Here is a 26156-nt window from a genome sequence, read left to right as displayed (position 1 = left end):
CTCCCTTCACCATGTCTTCCGAAGACAAGGAAATCGACCCCTCGGAGTTTGTGCAGCGCATCCGACGCCTCGGCGACCAGCGAGACCAAGAGGATGCCGAGCGGGTGAAGAAGTTGGAAGAAGATTTGATACAAGGCCGCAGCGAGAGACTAGCGCGGCGAGCAGGTTTGTTTTTTCTACACGCGCCTTACACATGGTCACAGCTGCTGATAATTTGCCCAAAACAGAGCGAGCGCGGTCAATCTCTCCCGACAAGCCATATACACCGCAATCGCCACGCTCTGCAGCCGGCACCCCGAGAGCGGTACAGGAACAGGCTGCCAGTACGCCCACACCGACCATGAGCCCGCCGGCACAAGACGTCGTGGCCCGCGCCGAGGAGGAGCAGCCCGTGACACTCGAAGATGTAGAACCTAAGAAGCCTGCGACCAGCGCCGCCGCTCTGGGACGATCAGGGACGCTCTCGTGGAAGCAGAGGCCGCAATCGGGCAGCATACGGCGCCCGCTCTCGGTAGCAGGGCGCTCCCCCGAACGACCGTCGACTACAAACACAGCAGAGCCCTCTTCGCCCGACGTAAACCCCTCACGAAGCTCCATTGCCGCCTCGCTAGGTGCAAAAGACCCTGCTTTCTTCCGACAGTCAGCCGACGGAGGGAGGGGCTCAGCTGCTTTTAGGAAAAGCCAAGACGACACCGCTTCCGACGCAGACTCAGTCTCGGCCAGGAGACAGCTTCCAGGCATGTCACGCGACTCGACTATAGAGCCAGAAGTTGGCAGTCCGCCTGCTGAGAGCGTACGCTCGAGCTCGCCGGGGTCACGAGGCGGCTCCATGCGAGGGAGCACCGCCATGAGCAACCGCTTCTCCACGAGCACATCCATATCTGGCGGCGATGCAGACCCGAGTGCAAAGGGACGGTCGCCGTTGCCGGTGCTTGAGTCGCAAAAGTTTGCGCTACCCTCAGAGCCCGCCTCTTCTGTTGACGGCGGGGACAATGAGCGCGCAGCACGCGGGATGGCCATGTCGCCGACCCAAGGGAGGATATCGCCAGAAAGGGAGCGCTCTGCGTCACCGACAAAGGGCATGGGCGGCTTCGTCCAGAGCGCCATGCTCAAGCGCAGCGACAGTGTGAGCAAGCGATGGAGTACGCAGAACCCGCCAGTTCTGAGCAGGCAAAATTCCTCCTTCAGCAACCGCTCGAGCGCCATGGCAGGCTATGGCACCCTCTCCCTCCTCGAGCGGCCCGCGAGCAGAGACAACTTTGGCGAATCCTCTTCGCGTCCCACCTCGAGCTACAGCAATGCAACTGTTACTGTTGCCGACAAGGATGCCGCGCCGAAAGAAGAATTTGTCAAGCCAGCCCTCCCCCGCCACAGCAGAGCCAAGTCGGTCGCGTCAACGTTTAGCGAAAAGGACGCACAACTACAAGACGAATCTCCTCCAAGCCCTTCGAAACGATGGAGCCCTACAAAGACAAAGTCGAGTTGGTTGGAGAGTGCGCTGAGCAAGCCAGAGTCACCTAAGACGATGAAGCAATCAGCACCAGCGCAGCCCGCTTGGATGGCTGAACTCAGTCGCATCAAGCAGCAGCGCAGTAGTGTCGATCTAGGCAAGGGCAGTCCGTTTGGCGAGCCGCCTGGGTCGGGTCGGACGTCACCCATCAAGGATGTACAACTGAAGCCTGTGGGCTTGCGCAGGCCCGAATCTCCAAAGAAGGAGGAGCACATTGTCGAGCCCAAGAAGATGGACACAGTGAAGGAGCAATCTCCAGCGCCTTTGTCTGTATCGACTCAGAAGCCAAAGCCTGCGGAGGAGGCACCACCAGTCTCAGACGAGCCCGAAGCCCCAAAGGAGCCTTCCGGTAAGGCTGCAGAGGAAGCACCCGCACCAGCTTCTGTCCAGTCACCCACCTCTCCCTCAGCAACTGAAGAACCATCAGCGCCGACAAGCGCGAAGCCGGTAGCAGCGAGATTTAACAAAGACATGGGCAATGGCTTCCCAGTGGCCAAGACAGAGCCCGCGCCGAAGAAGGATTTCCGCGCCGGACTGAAGTCCCGTCAACTACCAGTAAACAACTCCAAGGATAACGAAGTGAACGAGTTGCAAAACGTCTTTGGCAGATTAAGAAAGACAGAGACGAAGAACTACGTGGCACCCGACGTCCTCAAAGATAACATAACGCGGGGCAAGGGTGCTTTGAACATAACTGGTGGTCCCAAGCCTACTGTGCGGAAAGATGAGTTCAAGGAGAGTCTCCTCAAGAAGAAGTCGGTCATCTTCGACAAGGCGCAAGCAGAGGGCTCCGTCCTGAAAAGGTCAGACAGCATATCAAAGCCTGCTCCTACACCAGAAGCTATTCTGAAGTCAAAAGGTCTTCACCGGGCAGATAGCGACCCTAAGACCACGGCCTCGAAAGAAAAAGAGCCTATACCAGAGGCCCTCGCCAGGAAGAAGAGCTTAAGCGCTGTCAGACCCATCATGAACGACAAGTCAGCATCGCCTGCTCCCCCATCTCCAACCAAGGAACCGGCCATGTCTGGTAAGCTAGCGGGACGTTTCAACCCTGCATTAGCCGGTATGCTCGCTCGAGGACCGCCTCCTCAAGCGACGAACAAGTCTACATCAAGTGCTGAGGTAGATGCGTCACCTACCAGGCCTGCGCAAGAGAAGACCGGACCTGCACCAGAACTGCAACACATGACCAAGGGTCGGGCCCGTGGACCCAAGCGACGAGCGCCGGCGTCGAAACAGACGGCCAGTGAACCGGAAAAGGCTGAAGAGAAGGTACATACTGCTGCTGCTGTCCCCTTGGTGAATTCTGAGCGTGCAATTGCTAGCTCTGAGCCTTCCAAGACTAACGGAAACCCAGAGCAGCGACCAGTAGCCAGAACGCCAGCCAGTAGATCATCGACCGAGAAGCCTGCCACACCAGCCAAGTCCGCACGTATATCTTCGGGTAACTTTTCAAAGACCGCCACACCCGAGTCGTCCAAGAAACCAGAACCCGTGGACCAAGACCGAAGGGTATCGGGGTCTCAAGTCACACCCAAGCCCTCTCCCCGACCAGAGTCCATCAGCTCTCCTAAGATTGGTTCGCCGGGAATCCCCAAGAAGCCTACATCCCTAGAATTTGAGAAGCGTGTTTCCGGGTCGTATAGCACGCCGCAAAAGTCGCCTCTCCCGAAGCAGGTCGAAACACCAAAAGCAAACTCACCTTCGCCATCCCCAACATCACATTCTCGATTCTCACGCCCATTGCCCACATTACCCACCAAACCAGCAGTAGAGTCCCCCAAATCCACGCCACTCAGAGGAATTTCAACGCCCAACGTTGAGATCTCACCAGCCACCAATCAGCCCTCACCCCAAAAGACCGGCTTTTCATCAGTCAAGAATGCTACCAGCATGTGGGGCAGACCGACAACATCCTCATCACCCGCACCAGTGAGAGCACCGATCAAACTCCCTACACAAGCAGACGAACGAGCAGCGATGAAAGATGCCGGTCTCGTCCGCTCTCCAGTGTCAGAAGACAAGGCCCTGCCTGAATCCCCTCGACCAGAGCCTGTTCCGCCAAAGCCGAGGCCTGCTGGGTTAGGTTTCAGCTTGGGAAGCTTGAGCGGGTTGGTCGCATCACGATCACGTGACTCAACGCCACAGCTGCCTAGGAATGCGCCCATGTCACCACCAGGAAGCGCAAACAGACCGTTTTCTGAACCTCCCGTTTCACCGGTCAAAAAGCACGATGGAATGTTCGCAGACTTTTTTGACGATGCTCCGGTGACAGACACCCAGCTTCCGGACAACATAGACACAATGCACACACTAAAGTCACCACCGCTTGATCTCGGTCCGACAGGCAAAATTCGTACACTGCGCAAGAAGATTGAAGAAGTAACAGGCGATGGTAGACTTTACCCTATCCTAGTTCATGAGGAGCACATATTGTTTCAAGACTCAATGTACTTGTGCACACACATCTATACAGATTCAAAGGGTGTTAAGCATACCGATGTCTATCTATGGTCGGGCAATGGTGTGCCAGAGCCCACACTGGAAGATGTACAGCTGTTTGCCAAGAACCATGCACGCCAGAATCAGGGACGCCTCATCGTTATGCGTCAAGGCCAAGAGACACCCAACTTCTTCGAAGCCCTGGGTGGTATTGTAATCACAAGACGTGGTGCAAAGCCAGGAGCAAAGCAATTCATGCTATGCGGTCGCCGCCACCTCGGACACCTCGCATTTGACGAAGTCGACTACGCGCTCAAGAGTCTCTGCTCCGCATTCCCCTACCTAATCACCACATCCACCGGTAGAGTGTACCTCTGGAAGGGCCGGGGCTGCTCGGCCGAAGAAGTGTCAGGCGCGCGTCTTATGGGCATGGACCTAGCACCGACAGGCGATTACGCCGAGATTGCCGAAGGCTCTGAGCCCCAGGACATGCTCAACACATTCCCACCATCGCTGGTTCCAAACAAGGGGCCGGCCATCCCCCGGTCCGCAGACCACTGGCGCTACAAGGCCACGTCGGACAAGTATCGCGTCCGCCTCTACAAGATTGAACAGACGACGGGCCAGCCGGCTGGATGGGGCCAAGCACTCCAGGTGAGCAGCTCCTTTTTCGCGCCGCTGCTACGAAGACCATCTTGGAACGCTGCTGAACAGAGGCCACAGACGCCAATTACGCCAAAGTCGCCCGTCGGGACGGTCAAAACCGAGATCAAGGAAATCATGCCCTTTTCCCAGCGTGATTTGGAGCCGGAGAATATTTACGTCCTTGATGCCTTTTTCGAAATGTACATGTAAGTGTTTTGTGTTGTCATACACACATGGCCCTATATTTCCCGGTGGCAATTTTTCTAACCCAATCCCAGCATCGTCGGCCCCTTGTCTCGCTCACAAGCCCCCGCCTTCTCCACCGCCCTCATGTTCGCACAAGCCTACGGCATGCTCGCCGTCTCAGAAGAAGACCGGCCCTTTATGCCCGTCACCACCGTCGTCCTAGAGGGCGTGCCCCGCGACATGAAGGTCCTGTTTAGACACTGGGACGACAAGTTGATTCCTGCTGCGGGTCTCATGAGCGGTAAGTTGGGTAGGGGCAAGAGTCTGAGGATTGTGGGTTTGGAAAAGGCTATTGAGGGGACGAGGAGGTAGTTGTGATGGTTTTAGGGCAATGAGAGATGCTAGGGACGCTTGTGTATGTGGTGTGTGTTGTATGAGTATCTGTTAGCGATCACGATCATGTACGATGGTTGATGCGGTTGCTGGATCGCCTGATATGGGTTTGATCGCCATACATGCTTGAGATCTTTGGCTGGATCTTTGGGTCGCTACTTTATTCGATTCGATTTGATTCGAAATGTATATATACAGTCATTTTCTCATTCGTCATGTGCGGGAAAGAAATATGCAGGCGGGTGAGAAGAGACGGTACGGGTACGGTACGGTACAGTTACGGTACGGTACAGTTACGGGGGTATAGGGATATAACGGTGCGGATGCATGCATCGGTTCTTAGGCGGGCGGCTTATTTGTTTGAGCGTCTTGTTGGCTGGCTGGCTGGTTGGTTGGTTGGTTGGTGGGTTGACGGCTGGATGAAGAGGCAGCGCGTGACTCCAATGGTCCGTCTGTAGCGGAATTACTTTTTTACATTCATTCATGGGTTTACCTATCTGTCTGCGTATATCTCTATTTCCGCCTTGAGCTGCGCTTTTCGGATGCCATGCTCACGTACTACCTTTGTGTACAGTTTAGAGCAGCTCTGTTGTCCGAAACTATGCGAAACTATGCAAACCTCATCATCACCTTTCATCCTCGTATTCACACACACACAGACCGTTACCCGCTGCACAGCACAGCACACACACGGTATACACCCGGCGGCTCAACCGGCTGCTTACAGCATCATCCCACGTGGGATGGCTCGCTGACTTGCTGGTGCTTACCGTATCGTATCGTAACTTTTTTGCACTGCTGACTGTGGCGCAAGAAGGACTGTGAGACAGATGACGAGCCGTGAGCCGTGAGACGGAAAGTTGAACCGGGACCCTGGGTGGGTGCGTTTTGTGGTTCTCGTATCGGAGCGTAATCGTATAGCGTTATCGGGTGGGTGCGGGACGGTGAGGAGGAGAGGTATGATGTGCAGATACGAATACGAGGGTTAGCTTCTCAAGGGAAAGAGAAGGCTATGAGAAGACGAAGACGAAAGGTAGTGGAGCGACGTGTGACGAAAGTTGTTCTGATGGAGTTTGAAAATGATGATTATCACCTACCTACCTACCACTCCCAGCTCAACTCAACTCACCTCCACACAAATGGCGCAGATCCAGCCATAGAAACATTCTAGAACGAATTCCCAATTTCCACAAATGGAAGCACGGCGTCAGTAAGTAAACGTCTAGACCCAAACCTTGTTACTCTAGATTCTACAGACCGCAAAGGCTAGAAGCGTGTATGACAGATTCGAGAAACAACATTATATGGTTCGGAGATGAAAGGAGGCTAGCTGTGTCGTATCCCGGGTATAAAATTGTTTGTGAGTGTTTCATCTGTTTTTTTTTTGGTGGCGGAACGGGTGTTTTGTGGCGCCGCCGCTGCAGCAGCGAGAGTCTGGCCGAGAGACGGGTATGTGGGATATAAGGGATGGGAATGGGGATGGGGATTTTTGGTGAGTTGCGCACGCACGCACGCTCGCGCTCACTGTGGGGGATGTTTTTTTTTCCTTTCTAGCACACGGCATGCGGTACTTCCCCCAACTGTGTAAAGCAAATGAAAGTTCGCGTATGCGTGTAGATGTGCTGGCTTACTGCTAATGTCGTATCCGTGAACTCGGTGTAGAGGAACGTCTCACTCCAGAGCCCCCGATTCAAAGTCGACTTGTGCCGGTGGGAGTTTAACATTCTTTGAAAAATAAAGTCAGTGGTAAGTGTCGTGGCTCAATATACAGAAGACATGTCATGCCACCAGCCACCAGCTGGGTGTCGTGATTACTCGGCCCGGGCCCAAATCGAAAATACGAAGGGCCATGGAAAGTCCGCGATGACGCAAAAGATCCAGACATGTGGTATATAATTGTGGTAATAGCATAGGGAAGACCCTGCCATTTTCTGGGTTGTGTGGAAAAAAGGGGCTATGATGGCGTTTAATGCATCGGGGCTGCGATGTTTGTCTTTGACAGGAACGGGCTGAATTATAGGTGGGGTTCTGAGAGATATAACATATAATGCGTTTGAGAATGGATTTGTAATGTTTGCAAACGCTGTACCATCGAAGGCCCAATGGCGACAATGGGTAATTACTATCTGCGATGTTGAATTTACACGACGGGTGGCAGACATCTAGTGCTGACGTTTACCGTTGCGTACTGGTACGGTAAGGCTGTTATGGATTTTGGGTAAAGAAAGACAGTGGAAGAATAGATCCGGAGTCTAGATCAGAAAGAATGGCGACGCTCGGATCAGGTACTAGACGGAATGAACCGATGCCCGGCTTGCGTAAGACAAGCGCGGCTCTTTCTGAGGGAACGCAACTTGGTAATCTTCCACACCCAGGTCGCGGATATAAATTTTTCGGGAAGTGGAGTCAAAAGTAGGGATATATGCTTGTACTACCGTCATTTTTGTGTGGCTGTTTCATGCACCGGTATACTGTCTGTGAAAGACGACTTTGTGGAATTGTTGGAAGGGATATAGTGGGGCTGTTTGAAACATGCACGGCAGGGCGGTGGCGTGGGTCGCATGTTACGAGCTGAGGGCCTCTGTTGCACCCTTCTTGACATGGACGAACAAGTACTGCGGTTGCTTTCAGCTTTGAATAACCGGTGTGTAGCTATAGAATTACCAAGGTCGTCGACAATTGTACAGTATAGGAAGGATGCCCCGGATTTTCCTCCACTCGGCACTTCTTGATCGGCTATGTTGCTCTAGTGCCCGCTGAAAAAGGGAAGCTTTACCGGCTGCAAGTACGCGGTGTAGGTACGTGACATGACTGCTGTCGGCTGTCAGTAGTTCTAACGCCGGCAAAGCCAGGTCGAGGTCAGATGTACACCAAAACCTCCAGGGATTTGGGCCACTGTTCCGTTTGGCACATCTTCGGCGGCTCTTGCAGGGCTGCTTACGCCCATGCTGTCGAGTGTTTTGCGCCACCTTAGTGCTTCCGTTCCCGCTGTCTATGCTCGCAATCTGTAAAGCCTCAAAAGTGGAAAATACCCACCGGCATTCCCAACGTGTAGATGAGGTCGAGAGGTGTATGCGGCCCAGGAAACAAGGCGACAAGGACGACGCAAGCCTCTCCAAGCCTTTTGCCGAGGGAATTAAGCACACCGATCTCCCCGATTCATGCAGGCGCGTTGCATAAACAACCGCCTCATGGCTTCCCCACAAGACACTATATCAATCTAACCGTAGCTTGGCCGGTTCTTGACACAGCTTAATTAAACAGGGGTCGTTTTTAATTTGCCTGACTGGTGGAAACGCGTACTAAGGACCGATTCGGACGACAGCTCTGGCGGAGAAACATGGACAACTGGACTGCGGCAGGCAAGCAAGGCGACAAGGTCACAAGGAGAAAAGTGGCGGTTCGGGAGATGGGCAATTATGCCCTTGAAACAAGTTGTTAATATAGGAAATGCGTTTGTGCGCTGAGGCTGTTTAACCGTACTTCTTCCTCGAGCGAGTATATAGGTACAGGACGGTGTCGACCAAGTAGAATCATCAGCTTCATCGCCTTCCATTCTCTACTCGATCAGTCTACCTTTACAACTACCTTTCTTCGCTGTACACTGAGTGTCTGCCTTCTTCTTCTTCACATCCATCACCAACACCTCAACAAAAAACCACCAACACTTCACAATGGTTGCCTTCAGCTCTATCGTCCTCGCCGTTTCGGCCATTGCTGGCTCTGCCTTTGCCGCTCCCACCGCCGATGTTCCTGACTTTGAAATCAGCGGAACCAAGTCCCTCATGGCTCGTCAGGACTACGACCAGAACTACAAGACCAGCGGCAACGTCCAGTTCCAGTCCACCAGCAATGGATACTCTGTAAAGTTCTCCAACGCCGGTGACTTCGTCGTCGGAAAGGGATGGAAGAAGGGAACCAACAGGTAAGCCATCTACTCCTCCATTTTCTTCATTGATCACCAAACTAACACACCACAACAGGGCCATCAGCTTCCAGGGCTCTACCCAGGCTCAAGCCGGTACCGTCATCGTCGCCGTCTACGGCTGGACCAAGAACCCCCTGATTGAGTACTACGTCCAGGAGTACACCAGCAACGGCTCCGGCTCCGCACAGGGCCAGAAGATGGGCACCGTCACCTGCGACGGCTCCGTCTACGACATCTGGAAGCACACCCAGGTCAATCAGCCTTCCATTGTCGGCACCACCACCTTCACCCAGTACATCTCCAACCGTCAGAGCAAGAGGCCCGGCAGCGGCACCATCACCACCAAGTGCCACTTCGACGCTTGGGCCAAGCTCGGCATGAACCTTGGTACCCACGACTACCAGACTCTCTCCACTGAGGGCTGGGGCAATGCTGCCGGTAACTCTGCCTACACCATCTCTGGAAAATAGATGGCGCGTAGCGTCTTTTCTTCTCTCTCTTGAGCTCTTGAGCTCTTGAGTGCGAGTGAGATTGGGAAATCAACCCATGCACGATATCCTTCCTTCTGGATAAAAGGCTGGTTGTAGTTGGTTCGGATGGAGAGTTAGAGCAGACTTCATTTCTTGTGCAGATCTTAACCTTTTCTTTTTTGTTGTGGACGGGGTCCTGCGACCCTTTTCCATCGCAATGTATATATTTAGCCTTTTTTGGTCTGTCCTCTTGACGAGTGTGGCAGCAGTAGAAAATATGAAAATCTTAGTTGTTCATGTCATTTGATGGTCTCAATTTGGTTGTGCAGTGAGAATTTGATTGCTTGATTTCGAGATCTGAGAGTATGGACTAGATGCTGCGGAGAGTAAGCTTGTAGCCAGATATTTGGAGTTTGTTACTGTTGACACGGCAAAGGTGTCGAATACTAGCAGTCGTTGCAACGAACAAAGTGTATAGTATTTGATTAGTAGTGAGCAAGAGCTGGATGGAGAGATCTCCATATGTACGGTTGCGAGCTAAGCGGGAAGCTTGGTCTAACTAGTGGTTCAAGCTTCCGGCCCGGAAAAACTCGCCGGGCTGGCTGTACGCGCATGTCCCGACAGTTACTAGATGTGATGAAGAAGTCGGTGCTTGGAAGTGGTCACACAGTATCTCTGGTGATTCATGATTCCTGTGTTAAGAAGTTTAGCTTGCTGGCGTAAAGCCGTGTTCATATACACTGTGCGGTGCACATAGTAGTTGCTAAATACACAGGTGTGCTATAGAATCCCATCCATCATGAAGCCTGCGTTTCTTGCACTGGTTTGATCGTCAGAGGTTTGACTATATTACGTATGTTGAGTATTGAAGAGGTTCTTCCTAGTTGTGAGATTCACAGTCACCTCGAATAGCTGAGCCGTTGGGTAGCCAAGACAAAACCTAAGCCGCGTGGGGACCCCCTATTTGATTGACCACTTTGCAAAGCTTGTGACAGCAGCGGCCTGTGGACGGCTGAACATGATTACCGACCCAAAATGTAACGTGACAACCCCGTACCTTCGTATTGGGACTGACGGACTGTTTCAGCTGAACTCGTCGTTCTCACACGCAGTAAATTGCATGCGTGGCTAGGACCTCGGTGTGAACGATAGTTCTCTTATCCGCAAGGTTATGGCTCAAAGCTTGGCATTACCGAATATAACCTGACCAACATTATCGGTCCTAGGATGTTATTTTCATCTAGGTATTAAGGGGGAGATTGCTGGTCAGCAGAGCAAATGTACAGAGTTCTTGGTGCTTACTACCGTAGTAAGAACTGGCTGGTGACATGTACTTAAGATATTTTGTTGTATGAGCTTGTCAATAACATATGAATTTGGTCACTCCCTACGTAGCAGCAGGTCAATCAGGCGCGTGATTGTATGTCATGGTCGTGGCCCCCAATCTCACCGTATCTTTGAAACACGACGATGCGCTCGACACTTGCAGAATTTGAAGTGGCGTGATGCACAACAGTACTGTCTTCGTGCAATCTCTTCAGCTCAGCCTTCGCAGCTCTCAATGCGGCACAAGGGACAGTAGCTGACCATGGAGAATTGTGACGGATCACCTTCCATCCGTTGCTGTACCAACACAGCACATCGCAATGGCAGACGCGCCACAAGTAGCATACAACCATTCGGATCTACAAGTCGATCAAAGTGATGAGCAGCCGACTTTGGCGTACAGCTACAACTCCTCGAAAGGGCTACTGCTGCAGTCGTCCAATATGGGAAAAGCGATGGAGCTTTGCTACGGAATTTGACCGTATTAGGCTTGCGACGGTGATATATTTGGATTCTTCTGGGGTTTACGATGATTTTGATTATGGGAATTGTGGGTGGAAGCGTGGGTGGCGTGTTTGCGGTTCAGAAAGCTAACTTAGGTAAGGGGAGATGCATCTTTACACGCACACCACTAACAAAAGTCAACAGTGCGACATAAGTATCAGCGGTACTTTCCCAGTCGACCAGTTTGAGGAATGCTTCAACGTCGTCCTCATTTCCCTAGACGACTAGTGCTGCGTTTGTATCGACGTCATCCTCATCGTCCACATCCTCCGCTGAGCCATCTTCATCGACAACAGATATTTCCAACCCGCCTACAATTATAAGGATTGATAACTCATGCAGTAAAATGAAAATTTGGCAGGATCTGTAAAGTGTAGAGCAGTTACGATAACGAACGGCTTGAGCTATGAGTACGAGGATAATATAGCCGCGACTTGCTGGCTGAAGAATGCTTCACAGCCGAGCGAAAGTGCAGACAACACGACGCTTGCGATATTAGTACTATACTGAAATTAATGCGTAGACCATCACGAAGAGAGTTAGACAGCCCTATAGGAAATAGATGAAATAAAAGAGTGCTGGAGACGTTCAAGGTGGTGCTGAGCGAGGTGCGTGATCCGTGCGGCGCTAAACCCAAAACACACACTCGCTTAATGGCAGGAATTACGCTCTCGCACACTTCCATCTCCTCCAACGACCGTCCTACTCACAACAACACCGTCGTCGCCATGGGTAGGGTAATTCGCAACCAACGTAAGGGTCGCGGCTCGATCTTCACGGCCAACACCCGCCTGAACAAGAACCCGGCCCAGTTCCGCACGCTCGACTACGTACGTTCCATGGCCCGCCATCGCAAACTTGGACACACTGGATACAGGCTAATGGGCACAGGCTGAGCGCAATGGATACATCCGGGGTGTCGTAAAGGAGATTGTCCACGATTCCGGTCGTGGTGAGTACCGACATATAAAATTCGACCTCCAGAGCCTCAACTGACGAAATTGCGATTAGGCGCTCCTCTCGCCAGGGTCACTTTCCGCAACCCATACAAGTACAAGCACAACACCGAGACTTTCATCGCCAACGAGGGCATGTACACTGGCCAGGTTAGTCGGAAATAACGGAGATGGCAGTTGGGATAACAAACTGACATGGCAAAAGTTCATCTACGCCGGAAAGAACGCCGCGCTCACCATCGGCAACGTCCTCCCTCTCCACTCGGTCCCCGAAGGTACCGTCCTCACCAACGTCGAAGACAAGAACGGTGACCGTGGTGCGCTCGGCCGTACCTCTGGTAACTACGTTACCGTCATCGGCCACAACCCCGATGAGGGCAAGACCCGTGTCAAGCTCCCATCTGGTGCCAAGAAGGTTCTCCCCAGCTCATGCCGTGGTATGGTCGGTATCGTCGCTGGAGGTGGCCGCACAGACAAGCCTCTCATGAAGGCGTCGCGTGCTAAGCACAAGGTATGCATATTCATGCTCGAAGATGAACACAATCCCTAACAATCATAGTTCGCTGCCAAGCGCAACAGCTGGCCCAGGACTCGTGGTGTTGCCATGAACCCCGTCGACCATCCCCACGGTGGTGGTAACCACCAGCATATCGGTAAAGCCTCAACCATCTCCAGATACGCCACCCAGGGTCAAAAGGCCGGTCTCATTGCCGCGCGGAGGACAGGTCTGCTCCGTGGTACCCAGAAGACAAAGGACTAGAGTGTTGCTTTGTAGTCTGGTGGCGTTGGGCAACGACAGGAACGACGATGATGCGGTCGGTTTTTCTCTCCATACCGCTCTATGCGGATGGCCGGGCGTTCTAACGAAATGGAAACTTCTCGGCAAGCTAGGCTTTTTCCTACTATGGCTTGCGTGCATGATAGGTTCTTAGGGAATGTGATTCCGATAAAATGCATCTGTCTTCACTTCTGATATTTTGTTTGTTTGTGATGGTGCATAACGGAGTTTGGGTGCTTGTCATTTGTTGTCTCAATACTTGGGGATTGACTTAGAGTCTGTATATGACATTCTGCTCACCCCTTCTCAAGCATCACTCATCTCCACATCTCCATCTCCCCTTCCACCCCGCTCCTCATCACTATCACTATCACTATCCTCGCTATCAATGTTCCCATCACTCCCACCTCCATCCCCCTCCTTCCTCCCCCTCTTAACCTTGTAATCCATATCCAACACGCGATAATGTTTACAATCACTCCCCAACACTACAATCACCCTCCGGCCCTTGCGCCCATTAACCACAAGCTTAAGCGGCGTAAACCTTGCTTCGAAGACATGACGCGTGTATTTTTGAAGCATGGGGGGGTGTCATGATGATAGTATTGCGGTGGGATAGCGGTGCGGGGTGGCCTTTTGGGAGGAGGGATTTTGGTGGTAGTGCTGTGCTGGGAGTGTGGGATCGGGGATCGGGGAAGATGAGTGAAGGGGAAGTGGTCGTTGGTGAGCGTGTGGATGTGTAGGGTAGGGATATAATAGTATTGCGATGTTGTTCCTGATTAGCCGTAGTGTTGTACGGTTGGCTTTGCTGCAAGAGAAGCAACACCATACCATCATCAGCGAATTTCGCATCCAGAATCTTTGTCTGCTGGCCCGCAGCTTCTGAGGAGGAAGATGCAAAATCCAGTGTAGACACATTGTACGACAGCGTATCTTTTGCCAGGTGCGTTATATTGGGTGCGTGGGTGATGCGGTGGATGTGTAGGGTGGAGGGGTTGGATGGGGGGGGAGAGGAGTATGTATGTTGATATCGGGTCTTCTGGTGTGTCGTCTGCGGGTGATGGCGATGATGCTGGTAGTGGGGGTGCTAGGGGCTGAGAGGGTTAGTAATGATTAGGTGTGGAGGGAAGGAAGGGGGAACGTACATCAAACACCATCCTCATATCCAAGATTTCATAATCGTCCTTCTCACCCTCTTCGAGTACAATACCAGAGTCCATTTGTATATTAGCTTCCTGCCATTTACTAACCTGTTTCAACAGCCCTGTAACGCCTGTGCTCAAGTGACCGGCTACATGTTCCAGACACAGAGCTTCTTCCTTGAAACTCGCGCCTTCTTTCAGCAATTCAATCGCTTTATTCGTGTCGCCGTAGCTCGCTTCGTCTCTGGCTTTGGTCTTGGGATCGAGCTGTGCTTCAGGTCGTAAAAAGGGCGTCACATCCGACTTTGTGAGACCGTACTGGATGTACGCCAGAACCTGCGATATATCCACTCCAGCGTCGCGCTGCTCCATTTCCGTGCGCGACTGCGACTCGGGCTCTGTGGCTTCAAAGTCGATTGTGAAACGGAGCCATTTGCTGAAGCTGTGGAATTGGCGCTTCTCTTCGCTGGCGTAGAGCATGGCGGTGTGGGCTAGGAGGCGCATTTTCTTCAGCGTCTGTAGTAAGGCTGTAAAGTCTGAGATTGGGCCCGAGAAGATCCAGTCGCGGTCGTGGAATTGGGCTAACCCCCGGAGACGCGATATCACAATCGAACAGCGGTCTAGTGCCGGGATGAGGTTTTCGTGTAGGAGAGCGAGGAGTGTGGTGAAGGATGTTGTGACGGTTGTGTCCCAGCGTTTGTGGCCTCCTTCTGCTAGTTCGTCGACGAGCCATTCCTTCACCACTGGGTTGCAGTGTCCTGTACATGCTATGTGGAAGAGGTTGGTGACGAGGTCGCCTAGGCCCTTCTCTTCGAGTGTTTCTTCAATGTTCATCATGAATTTTCGGGGCAGGTCTTGCGAGTGCTTGAAGAAGGCGCGGATGCGTTGGAGCGTTTGTGTAATATACAAGAGTAGATTTTGTAGCTGTGATGTCTTTGCCGCGATGAGGTGGAGGTAGATACCTGCTGAAGGTATAAAGTTCAGAGTCAACGGAACATAAGCTATACTTTTCTTCGTGGGCGAGGAGCTGAGTCTAGTGTCCATCAAGAGACCATGCGTACAACTGTAAGGATGACTTGTATGTAGCAATGGAGTGCTTAAGACGCTCCAAGCCTTTGGCAATTGAACACTAACAGTCTCCAGGGAATCGTAAATGGAAGGATGCACGGTCCCGCGATCTGATAGACGTATGAACATGTCAACCGAGTTGTTGTCCTTGAGGTGATACGAATGTAGGAGCGAGTCAACCTCTGCCTGCAAACTAAACGCCCCAGAGTCCGCCTGAGAAACGCGCATAAACGGTAATGCTGGTGGAAGTGGTATCGCAGGAAGTTTCGGTAGCAGCGCTTCCATATCCATCATAGCGAGCTGATCAGGCAGATCCGGCGCGACATCCAACGTCTGGAAGTCAGGTTGTCGCTGCAAAAAGTCCTCGAGCGTCGTGTCATCCTTCAAGCCATCCCAGTCCTCTGTTGTCGGATGCCCAAAAATGTCCGTCTTCGCAGGCGTGGTACCATCATTCGTCTTTGGTTTCAAGCCCGTCCGCCTCTTCACAGTTTCGACATTGATAAAGTTCAGACCCCAGCCCATGCATTTGACCTGTGTTGGTGTCTCATCCTCAACTTCTGGCAGTCTAAGGTCTTTGTGCGTAATCTTGCCCGTCTCGGCACTGACCAGGTCGGTACTGCCATCAGTCCAACTAACAGCGATGCTTTTGCCGCTGAATTCCCATTGCAACTCGACAACGCTCACATCGTCACTCTTTCTCTTTAAACCAAAAGCTCTTTGCCCATTGATCCTGTAGACGTCCAGATTCTCTTCATCCGTAACCACTGCAACCAGGTCCATGGTAGGACAGTAGGAAATGAGGTGCGGATGAATTGGGTGCAGCAGAATCTTCTCCGCCTGCTGCAAGAGCTGGCGCTCTTTGGGTGAGCTGGCGGTCGCCATTAGTGCAGGGTGCGGCCTTGACGGCCGTTGTTGAGGTTGTTGAGTGGTCAAGGTGGTGGTTTGTTTGCGCATTCGCGTCCTAGCCCGAAGTTTGGTTAGCGCACTCGCGTTGTCACGTTGCCCATTATACACATTGACTGCAAAGTGCACGCATCGTTTGAGAAATGCAAGTCAGGATATAAATGTGAATATTTGATAATGAAATTAATGTCTGCTAATGCTAGTTCGTTACAAAGGAGATAATACCCTTCCAAGTCATCCATGCTTCTGGGTATAAACATCATGCTCTCATCGTACAAGTACAGTGACCGGCACTTTAACACAAGCGCCTCCTCCCATCCCTTGGGCCCATGGCATAATAAGCGCCTCAAACTCCGCGATGCGATCCAATATAACCCCATAAATCAGCCAAATACAGGCAATGTTACCGGGCACCTGTTCCCGCAGACGCCTCAGATTTATGAGTCGTCTTTCTACCGAAGGGTCGAGTTCCGTTTCGGTTGTACAGACTCTTTCTGTACTCTGCCTCTGCCTGTTCCGCTCAATCTCCCGTTTATCCTTGTCTCCTCGTCGAAGCTTGTCCGCTTTGTGCTTTGACCGCTTTCTAGGTCATCGTCGCTGTCGGCCAAGTCGCCAAGTTCGAACTGGTTTTCGACATCGTAGTCGTGCATCAGCGCCCCTCTATCGCCAGCATCCATGTAGCTGGATCTCCTGCTATCACGGACAATGGCGTTTGAATGACGCTCAAATAAATCTTCGCTGCGTCGGATTTGCATGCTGTGTCGGGTAGGGAAGCCGGACATGGCGTCGGATGGTGGGCCATCGGTGAAGCACGAACCGAGTTGTTTGTTGCCGTTGGGGTCCTCTCGAGAGAGGTTAAGGAGGTATACACCGGAGAAGATGATGAGGAAACCGCAGAGGAGCGAGATGGTGTTTACGGCGGAGGTGGTGTTGAAGCCTTGGAAGAGGAGGCACGATGCAACGAGCGTGCATGTGGTGAAAGTTACATAGTAAAGAGGGTTAACACTAATCGCACAAGTCAGTATGAGAAATGAAGTTGTAGGTGGTGTGAAGTCATACATGTTGGTGGAGAACTGGCTGAGGGCCTTGTTGAAGTAATTCATCTGCGTGAGGATGCAGCCCACAACCAGGATAACGAAGACGTAGGTCGAAGGGTGGGTGAACTGGTTGTTGCCCGCGAACGTCATTTTAAGCGCAATGCCAAAGGCCTTGATGAACATGATCGAGACGGAGCCGGATGTCGAGCAGATGGAGAGGTAGATGAGGGGGTTTTTGCGACCGTATTTGGGAGCGATTTTGTAGATCATGACGATGCAGAAGACGACGACAAAGGCACAGTAAAAGAGGAAGCCTGAAGCCATGCAGTTAGCACCGTGTTCCAAGCTCGGGAAAAAGGTGCGTCAGACGTACCAGGCTGGAGGGCAAGATTCAAAATCTCCTCAACCGACTCGACCTCCTTGTCAGGTGGGGCATGGAGGACGATGATGACGGAGCCGATCAGACATATTGCGCAACCAATTTTGCCCAGCAAGCCGAGCTGCTCGTCGAGAAAGTAGGAGCCCAATACAGCGCCGATGAGTACGGAGAGGGCTCCAAGCGGGGTCACGAGGATGGCCGGAGCGAAGGCGTAAGCTGCAAAGTTGAATATCTCGCCGAGTACCACTGTTTCTTCGTATTAGCCACATGCGCTGACGTGATTTGTTCTGTGCGCACTCACTTGTCGTTATTCCAGCCCACCATACCGGATTCTGCAGATATCCGAAGCCGTCGCCATTAAAGCCGTGCTTCTCGATGGAGGCATTTAGCCCTTTCTTGGTAATGACAAAACTCGCGCCGATGGCGAGTGAGGAGCTCACGGCCAGCATGAGGCCTACATATCTGGTATTCTCGTCAGTTTCCCGACGTTTGCGTGCAGCCGCAGCATGCGTACTTGTCTTCCACCATGATGTCGCCGTGTATGGATGGGGTCTAGGTCTATGCGACCTGTCGAAGTCTGTGCCTGCCAGTTACTGTCGGAGGAGTCGCGTCGCCGGTGAGGCTTGGTGCAAGTGCGTATGTGGATGTGGATGTGGATGTGAAAGTGTGTGTGTGTGTGTGAAAGTGCGCGGGTGGTGGTCACAGAAGCTCTGCCGTGTCGTGCGTCGTGTGGTGGGTGGGCTATCGATAGCGTGCGCGTTAAAGCAAGGAAACGAACCGGTCTAGGAAGCTGGAAGGAGCGATGGGGCGCTGTGCGCGATTTGGGCGACGGCCAAGATAGGGTATAGATGTAGTTGGGGATGCGACAGAGGACGTGACGAACGACTAGTCTTTGCCAGAATACAGCTGTGATAGGCGACAGTACAGGTCGGGGATAGCTTGCGCAAGAAGCGATTCGCGTTTCACCAAACGCTTTCTGTGCCTGTCCAGGGTCCTCTTGAAGAGAGTCTGTCGAGCGAATGTCGGACGAGTCAAGATGCCACCAAAGCGAACGAGCGGGCCAGAATTCGAAACAAAGGAAGCGATAAAATCAAATGAAAATAGGGAGAGAAGGTGAGGCTGCTTGACTCCGCGCACTCGCAGGGAAAAGCGCAGCGCAATGCCATCTATCGATAACTCTCAACAAGGTGGCTGTGTGGCGGTCCGCATTCCTCGGGCCATCCGGTTTCACGGCTGAGCTGCGGGCTGGCGTCAAACACGAGACGTTCATTTTTGGCCTGTGCCCTGGCCGTCTGGTCTCGATCGATGCCTCAGAAACGCCAAGCTGAGTGCCTGCTGGATCTTGATCAACCTGCGGCACGCCTGCAACGCACGAAGACAATTACATTTCAGTCCATCTGCCCAGTCTGCACACATTGTGAACCTTGTCTACGTGCACTACCGCGCCCTGACTTGTCTTCCTGCAACGGCTGCGTTACTCGTTATTGCCCTATTCTGGGAAAGCCCCCCGGAGTTTTACACGAGCCGCACCTGCAAGCAAGGGCATCTTTAGCGACTCGTAAACCTAAAATAGCAGGCGTCGTCATCATCTCCCCCACAACACGTGAACCTACCCGGCTCCTTCTCGGCAGTTGGCTCCATCACCATGTCCATGTCCATGTCCTCAACCATGTGTTCAACCATGTGTGTGCGCATTCAATTCAACTCAATCCAATTCAATCGTCATTATGGAGCCCTTTCAAAGTATATTAAGAAAGTCTCAAAGCACGGGGTATATGGCCGAAAACGCCCTCCAAATCCCACCCCACCCTCCCCATGCCATACGCCTTCTCCATCCAACCAAATGCCCTTTGAACTCTCCGACCCCTCCGTGTACGCCCAAAATACGCCCAAAAAGCAAGCAAGCAACGCTCGAAAAACAAGCCCGTGGGCAAGCTGAATAAAGAAAACCGCGCACCATGGCGCTTCCTCTTACCTGTGATAGACATGGTCCTCCACAACTTCGTCGTCGGGCAACGCGGGCTGTATGGTGGTCGCATCTGCTGTTAGTATACAATTAAATTACCTCAAGTGGGTGTGGGGTCGAAAAAGGGGCGTAAGGAAACGTGGTAGTCAGTAGACTTGAAGCATCCGTAGACTCAGAGAACGGCGGACCTTCACACCCTAGGGCGCTTGACGTCTAGAAGGAAGGAATTAGCACCCAATTTTCGCTTGCGACATACAAAGCAAGTGGGCCCACCTGTAGCGTTGGTCGCGGCATCCGCTCCATGCCCAGCCTCGTCGATAGTCCGCTTTTGTCCCTGCGGGGACACTTCGTTGGCGTCGACAGACGAGGCCGTCTGAGGCTCTGCAGCCGATGCGCTCTCAGTCTTGCCAGCCACACCGTCCTCTTCGTCTACGGTACCAGCGTCGTCTTGTCCAATCGTCGCAAGTTCTGCATTGCCTTGGCCTGACTCGTCGTAGGCCGCCCATTCGGCGCCATTGTCTAAATCTAAGAAGTCGTCCGTGTTGGTGAAATCATTGTTGTCTACTGTGGTATTACCAGAATAGTCGAACTCAAGTACGGATCCGTCTCCGTTCATCAAGCCTTGCTCAGCTTCTTGGTCCGGGTCCTGATACTGGTCGTAGTCGGCGTCGGCTTGGTTAGCATCGCCGTCATACTCTACGTCTGCGCCGTCATTACCGGCCTCATCGACGTCGAATTCCGGGTCAGAGTCGTCTGCTTCGAAAGCCTTTACAAAGTCCTCGTACGAGAGCTCGTCGACATTCTCGCCTTCTGGCTCACTCTGTTGGGTCTCCGCAGGCGGCTCGTCTGCAGTGTCAAAATCGATCTTATCCTGGTCTTGACTAGTCTGCTCATTGAGTCGAGGTGACTCTGCGGCAGATTCTTGTCCATGTGCATTGCCAGACTCATCACCTCGTACAGTTGTAGACGACGGCGTCAGCTGGGTAGCAGGCGCCTGTTCCACTCCCTTGACAGGTGCAGGTTCCTCATCCTCTTCATCGCTGTAGTCGATGAGATCAGCCTCATCCTTCAAACGACGGGCTTCCAACTCGGCTTCAGTCGGTGCAGCTGACCGCGACCTCTCTCGCTCAGGCTGAGCTGCTGTCTCGCTTGGGTTTGTGGGCATGTCAGTAGAGATAGTAATCTCCGGTTCGTGCTCTTCTTCATGGTGTGATCCATGCTCGTCATGAGACGCAACGTTAGTGGGGACCTCTTCTGTCTCGTAAACCTCAGCAGCATCATCCCCATAAGTTTCTTGCGTGTCGTCTCCTTCACCCTGGTCACGCTCATCATGATGCGCATCTGATTGGACTTCACTCTGCACATGCTCCTGCTCTTCGCCATCTCCTTTCTCTTCATCTTCTTTGTCCCACTCTGTAGGTTCGGTACTCGAAGTACCCGCAACACCAGCACTGAAATGCGTCTCGCCTGCAGCTACCGCGGCATCAAAAGCAGAATAACCTAGACCCTGATCCGCGAATTTGGCGATATCCGAGAGCAAGGTCGCAAAACGGGGACGGAACAGGAGTGTGATGTAGAAGGATTCTGGCTCGTTGTTGCCGTCATTTGCATACAGCGTGTGGTAGTAGTTCACAAGACGCTCAAGTGACACTGCAACGCACGCCGTGTTGTCTTCGTAAAGCTCCATGTTCAAGAAGTGATCGAACCGAAATCCAATCTCCATCTCGTTTGACACGTCATCGCCAATAGAGTAGCGGCATGCGCGCATGAGATCAGACATGCTTGCCTTGGCGAGCGAAACGTCTTCAATGAGCCAATCTCCACTGTTGTCGAAATCATGTTGCTTGAAGAGCCATAGTTCGTTGTCTTCGTAATTGATAGTTACGGACGGCATCGCGAATGGCTCTTGGTCTTGAGACTCGTTGTGTTCAGCAGACTCATCATGATGATAGCTCTGCGCTGGTTCTTCGTGAGCAGTCTCTCCATCTGCAAATTCTTTCTGACCTTGCAACGAGACACCATCATAATCACCACTGCTCTGATTGTCTTCGTTCTGATTGACCGACTGCGGCCGATATCCATCTTCATCTTCATGCTCATGCTGATCAGCTTGTTGTTCATTCGAACCGTGATCTTCTACGTTCTGACTGTGTGGTTGTGGGCTCTGTGACTTCTTGTTTGAGGACTGAGACATCATGGCTTGCAGGTCAGCGGGTATTTCGTCTTGCTGTTGGTCTGGGTCTTCGGCTTGCTCATCTTGACCTTGCGTCCAGTCTCCTTGTTGCCACTCAGAGGATACGTCCTCTTGTTGTCCAGCCACGTCCTCAGTTTGCTCATCGTAGGCTTGCGTCCACTCTTGTTGCCACTCAGCCGGCGTTTGCTCTTGCTGTTCGGTGGACTCCTGTTGCCACTCAGCCGATGTTTCCTCTTGCTGCTCGGTGGACTCCTGTTGCCACTCAGCTGACGTTTCTTCTTGCTGTTCAGTGATATCCTGAGCCTGGTCATTCTGAGCTTCGGTCCAGTCATCTTCTTGGAACGCAGTCTCATCTTGCTGTTCGATGGCATCCTGAGTCTGGTCATTCTGAGCTTGAGTCCAGTCATGTGGTTGGAACGCGGGCGTCTCGTCTTGCTGTTCGGTCGGATGCTGTTCAGTGGAGTCTTGAGCCTGTATCATGTCTTCTTGCTGTTGCCATACGGTTGTCTCGTTCTGCTGTTCGACGGGTACATCAGCTTCTTCATCTTTAATATGCTCCCATTGCTTGTTCTTGAACCACGGTGAACGATTCGCGGGATTGTGGTACTCTTCGTCTTCGGTGTAGTCGAGCAACTCGTCGTCTTCATCGCCGTTGGTAGTAGTCGGTTGGGTTGCAGCCTCAGTTATGGCATCGTCCACAGCGGGTAGATCGATGTCTACACCACCGTCATCATCTGGGTTTATCTCATCTTCTTCGATTAGATCTTCTTGATCGACCATGTAGTCGTCATTTTCAGTATGTTCATCTTGCATCTCCCCGGTTGCTGAAGCAGCATCGTCAAGGGATACATCGTCATCTTGTGCAAGGGAAGTCTCGGGCTCAAAGTCCAACTCTATGTCGCCGTCTATGAAGTCGATTCCGCCGTCATCGGATTGCAGCTCCATAGCGTCGGCAGCGGACATGTCGAGGCCAAGGCCAGCAGCTACAGTGAATACAGGGGAAGCCATTGTGTGGAAGGGGTCGTGCTGGAAGTGTTTGCGCTGATGGTTTGGCGGTTAAACGCGTAAATGAGGGAGCGGGAGCGCGTCACAGCTGGGTGCAACTACAAAGTGGCGACGCAAACTGTGGGACAGGTGCGCAGAAGTTTTTTTGTGGGCAAACAGTGCGCAGCAGCTACAAGCGCATGGCGAAGCGTTTCCAAGCGGATTTGCGGTGGTGAAAGCCTATGCACGGTGAGGATGAGGAGGATGTCTTCAAATGAGACAAAGAATGCACGGTCGTATTGCCGCACTCGCACTCGCGCTAAAACGGGAAAGTGCTTTTGGTGGGAGCCACACTTGGAAGGAGCTGCTTACACTTGAGGATTGCGAGGACACAGTTTTGGAGGAGAGTTGCTTTTGCTACCGCGTATGCGCGTCTGGAATTGAGGAGAAAAGGGTGTCGAGCTATAAGCTGTAGGTAGGGTGCAATGCGGGGGAGCTGTTGACGACAACCAAGGGACGGAGGCTGCTTTCATGTGGAACGGGCGCTAGGCAAACGCAGGTGCACGTGACTCCAGGTGTCCACTTGGAACCTCCAGGTGTTGCGACTGGTGCAAGTTGGCTCTGGAAGCACAACGTCCAGCTTGTCTTCTGGATATATCTGCCATTTCCGTGTCTTGCTGTCAGGATTGACTGACGCCATCCCTTATTTGACTCTCTCACGAAGACACAGTTGCGTTACCGCGCAATTCCCAGTTCAATAATATTCCCCGCCGTGCCCAACACCGCGGCCTCGCGTCGAGGATACTGTGGACGCTACCACCAACTTCCAGCACTCTTCCGATAGTCTCTAGCAAGCTCAAGTAGAATTGGTCACAATGGTACGGCACTGCACGGGACACGATTGCTCAGACTTGCTGTCTGCAACCCCAAGCTGACGAAGACAGGTTGTCCTCGCAGCTTCGATATGCACAAGAGGCGGCAAGGCGGTCCTCTCGCGCCAATTCCGCGAGATGCAACGCTCTCGCATTGAAGCACTCCTGGCCTCGTTCCCCAAGCTCGCCGATAGCGGAACCCAGCACACGACGTGCGAACAAGACAACGTGCGCTACGTCTACCAACCACTCGACGAACTGTACATGGTCCTGATCACCAACTTGCAATCCAACATCCTGCAAGACATCAACTCGCTGCACCTCTTTGCCCAGGTCGTGTCCTCAATATGCAAGTCCCTCGACGAGCGCGAGATTCTCAAGAATGCGTTTGAGCTTCTTACCGCCTTTGACGAGATTGTCACACTGGGTTACAGGGAGAACCTGACCATGAGCCAAATCAAGACTTTCTTGGACATGGAGTCGCATGAAGAGCGCATCCAGGAGATCATCGCCCGGAATAAGGAACTCGAAGCGTCGGAAGAGCGCAAGCGCCGAGCCAAGCAGCTCGAGATGCAGCGCAAGGAGATGTCACGATCGCAGCGGGCAGGCGGAGGCATGGGTGGAGGTATGGGCAGCGGCATGGGAGGTGGCATGGCCGGTCGCTCACCCTCCTATCCTGCCTTTTCTCCCAGCGTGCCTACAACCAACGTCACGGACACGTACGACTCGTATGAAGCTGAGAAGAAGAAGACGAGCAAGCCATTGGCTCTGGGCAAGAAGGGCATGCAGCTTGGCAAGAAGAACAAGACCAACAACATGTACGAGCAGGTGACTGGCGAACAGGCACCAGCTGAAGAGGAACCGCTCGTCGCACCCAAGCCATCTGCACCCGCTGCAGCAGCAGCCTCAAGCGCACGCCCCTCCACCGCGACCGACCGTGAAGCCGTACACATCACCACCAACGAGACCATCTCGGCACGACTAGACCGTGAGGGTCTTCTCAAGTCGTTTGAAGTAAAGGGCGAGATGCAGCTCAAGATCACCGACCCTTCCTTCACACAAGTCAAGCTCGACCTTCTCACCGGCGACACTCGCGGAGCACAACTGATGACGCACCCCAAGGTAGACAAGACCGTCTTCAAGAACGACAAGGTCATCCAGCTCGCCGACACGACAAAGGGTTTCCCCTCCAACATGGGCATCGGCGTGATGAAGTGGAAGCTCGCACCACGGCCAGACGACATCTCGGACCCACCCATCACGTTCCGCGTCTGGGTCGAGGAGTCGGGCAACATGTACAACATCACGGTCGAATACGAGCTCACAGGCGGCGACTCCCTCAAGGACGTCACCGTCACCATCCCGTTCCAAGACGAGCCAAACGTCTCGTCGTTTGACGCCGTGTACGAAATGAGCGGCGACAGCCTCGAGTGGAACATTGGCACCGTCGATGAGGCAAACAGCTCCGGTAGCTTCGAGTTTGAAGCCCAGGCTGGTAGCGACTCTGACTTTTTTCCAATGAACATTCGCTTCAGCAAGACTACTCCTTTTGTGGATGTTGACGTAAGTTTTCTCTCTCACTGTATTGTTTGTTTGACATGGCGTGTGCTAATCCTGAATGACATAGGTTTCTTCCGTAACTCTGCTTTCCATGGGCCAGGAAATCAACTTTTCAAAGGATGTCAAGTCTGTGGCGGAGAACTACACTATATCATAGACTGTGTGTCCGTGGGCTGATTTACGGGCCGGCACGCAAGCAGAAGCTAAAGCGAAGATTGGGGCAATGAATATCGCAGGGACAAAGGCGGGCTTCCGTAGAGAAAAAACTGGAATGATACGAATTGCACTGATTGATCGTTTTGATTTATGTCATCTTTGTATTTATTTGTGTTGCACATTGGTGCTATTGCTGCTGCTGCTACTACTAGCCATCTCATCTCGCCTTGTCCATGATGGCGGAAACTTCTATCTTTTTTGTCGCATGCACCATGCCTTGCCATGACCATGCCCATGCTTATATGCAACCAACCCCCCTCTCCCTCCAGAGAGAAGAGAACAAGTAAAAACACCCAAGTAACCATCATAAACGCCATCGCTGCTAACAAACTGAAAAAAGCCGAAGAAAAGGAGACAAAGCAAACTGGTATATATATACACAAGCCGTACATCCAACCAAGGAGACAAGGCCGAGAAAAAAAAGTGAAATAAAGAACACAAAAGTTCGATAAATACACGAAGAGAAAATGTGAACAAACAGGCGCGGGGATAGATCTCCATCTAAGAACGTGCGGCCGTAGACGTAAATAAAACACAACGAAGGGATGTAAGAGGAAGATCTTTTTACATGCCAGACATAGCATACCGTACCCTCACCCACAAAACGCACTCACAACACGGCATCACCCAAAAACGCAAAATCCTCCATAAGAGCATTCACCTCACTAACCCCACTCCCCCCTCTCCACCGCTGCCG

The 26156-nt window shown here is 52.5% G+C and overlaps 9 protein-coding genes across 9 annotated transcripts; 5 read left to right on the top strand and 4 right to left on the bottom strand.

Annotated features, from left to right (window-relative positions):
* Positions 1 to 11: 11 nt before the first annotated feature.
* PtrM4_075390 (DUF4045 multi-domain protein) lies at positions 12 to 5111 on the top strand (the record flags this gene model as incomplete). Its single annotated transcript, XM_066106183.1, has 4 exons — positions 12 to 165; positions 228 to 4803; positions 4876 to 5084; positions 5107 to 5111. 4 exons carry the CDS (start codon positions 12 to 14, stop codon positions 5109 to 5111), a joined length of 4944 nt encoding a protein of 1647 aa, XP_065963121.1.
* Positions 5112 to 8850: 3739 nt separating this feature from the next.
* On the top strand, positions 8851 to 9574 carry PtrM4_075380 (Glyco-hydro-11 multi-domain protein; the record flags this gene model as incomplete). The annotated part of the gene is made up of 2 exons (XM_001940504.2): positions 8851 to 9101; positions 9160 to 9574. 2 exons carry the CDS (start codon positions 8851 to 8853, stop codon positions 9572 to 9574), a joined length of 666 nt encoding a protein of 221 aa, XP_001940539.1.
* Positions 9575 to 12057: 2483 nt separating this feature from the next.
* On the top strand, positions 12058 to 12400 carry PtrM4_075370 (RplB, Ribosomal protein L2; the record flags this gene model as incomplete). The annotated part of the gene is made up of 2 exons (XM_066106182.1): positions 12058 to 12234; positions 12296 to 12400. 2 exons carry the CDS (start codon positions 12058 to 12060, stop codon positions 12398 to 12400), a joined length of 282 nt encoding a protein of 93 aa, XP_065963120.1.
* Positions 12401 to 12495: 95 nt separating this feature from the next.
* Positions 12496 to 13120, top strand: PtrM4_075360 (60S ribosomal uL2 domain-containing protein; the record flags this gene model as incomplete). The annotated part of the gene is made up of 3 exons (XM_001940502.2): positions 12496 to 12510; positions 12566 to 12871; positions 12920 to 13120. 3 exons carry the CDS (start codon positions 12496 to 12498, stop codon positions 13118 to 13120), a joined length of 522 nt encoding a protein of 173 aa, XP_001940537.2.
* An 854-nt stretch (positions 13121 to 13974) lies between these two features.
* PtrM4_075350 (Apc4 multi-domain protein) lies at positions 13975 to 16230 on the bottom strand (the record flags this gene model as incomplete). The annotated part of the gene is made up of 2 exons (XM_066106181.1): positions 13975 to 14232; positions 14284 to 16230. 2 exons carry the CDS (start codon positions 16228 to 16230, stop codon positions 13975 to 13977), a joined length of 2205 nt encoding a protein of 734 aa, XP_065963119.1.
* A 473-nt stretch (positions 16231 to 16703) lies between these two features.
* PtrM4_075340 (RhaT, Permease drug-metabolite transporter (DMT) superfamily) lies at positions 16704 to 18195 on the bottom strand (the record flags this gene model as incomplete). The annotated part of the gene is made up of 5 exons (XM_066106180.1): positions 16704 to 17256; positions 17311 to 17602; positions 17662 to 17913; positions 17969 to 18129; positions 18182 to 18195. The coding sequence occupies 5 exons, from the start codon at positions 18193 to 18195 to the stop codon at positions 16704 to 16706; spliced, it is 1272 nt and encodes a 423-aa protein (XP_065963118.1).
* Positions 18196 to 19638: 1443 nt separating this feature from the next.
* PtrM4_075330 (uncharacterized protein) lies at positions 19639 to 20249 on the bottom strand (the record flags this gene model as incomplete). The annotated part of the gene is made up of 2 exons (XM_066106179.1): positions 19639 to 19706; positions 19907 to 20249. 2 exons carry the CDS (start codon positions 20247 to 20249, stop codon positions 19639 to 19641), a joined length of 411 nt encoding a protein of 136 aa, XP_065963117.1.
* Positions 20250 to 20333: 84 nt separating this feature from the next.
* PtrM4_075320 (MDN1, AAA ATPase containing von Willebrand factor type A (vWA) domain protein) lies at positions 20334 to 22835 on the bottom strand (the record flags this gene model as incomplete). Its single annotated transcript, XM_066106178.1, has 2 exons — positions 20334 to 21592; positions 21896 to 22835. Coding segments are annotated over 2 exons (2199 nt in total), but the record flags the coding sequence as incomplete, so codon positions are not given.
* Positions 22836 to 23686: 851 nt separating this feature from the next.
* On the top strand, positions 23687 to 25400 carry PtrM4_075310 (coatomer subunit delta; the record flags this gene model as incomplete). Its single annotated transcript, XM_001940499.2, has 3 exons — positions 23687 to 23689; positions 23756 to 25246; positions 25311 to 25400. The coding sequence occupies 3 exons, from the start codon at positions 23687 to 23689 to the stop codon at positions 25398 to 25400; spliced, it is 1584 nt and encodes a 527-aa protein (XP_001940534.2).
* Positions 25401 to 26156: the final 756 nt, after the last annotated feature.

Source organism: Pyrenophora tritici-repentis, chromosome 3 (assembly GCF_003171515.1).
Source record: "Pyrenophora tritici-repentis strain M4 chromosome 3, whole genome shotgun sequence".
Classification (NCBI taxonomy): Eukaryota; Fungi; Ascomycota; class Dothideomycetes; order Pleosporales; family Pleosporaceae; genus Pyrenophora; species Pyrenophora tritici-repentis.
This window is presented reverse-complemented; position numbering and strand designations above follow the sequence as displayed.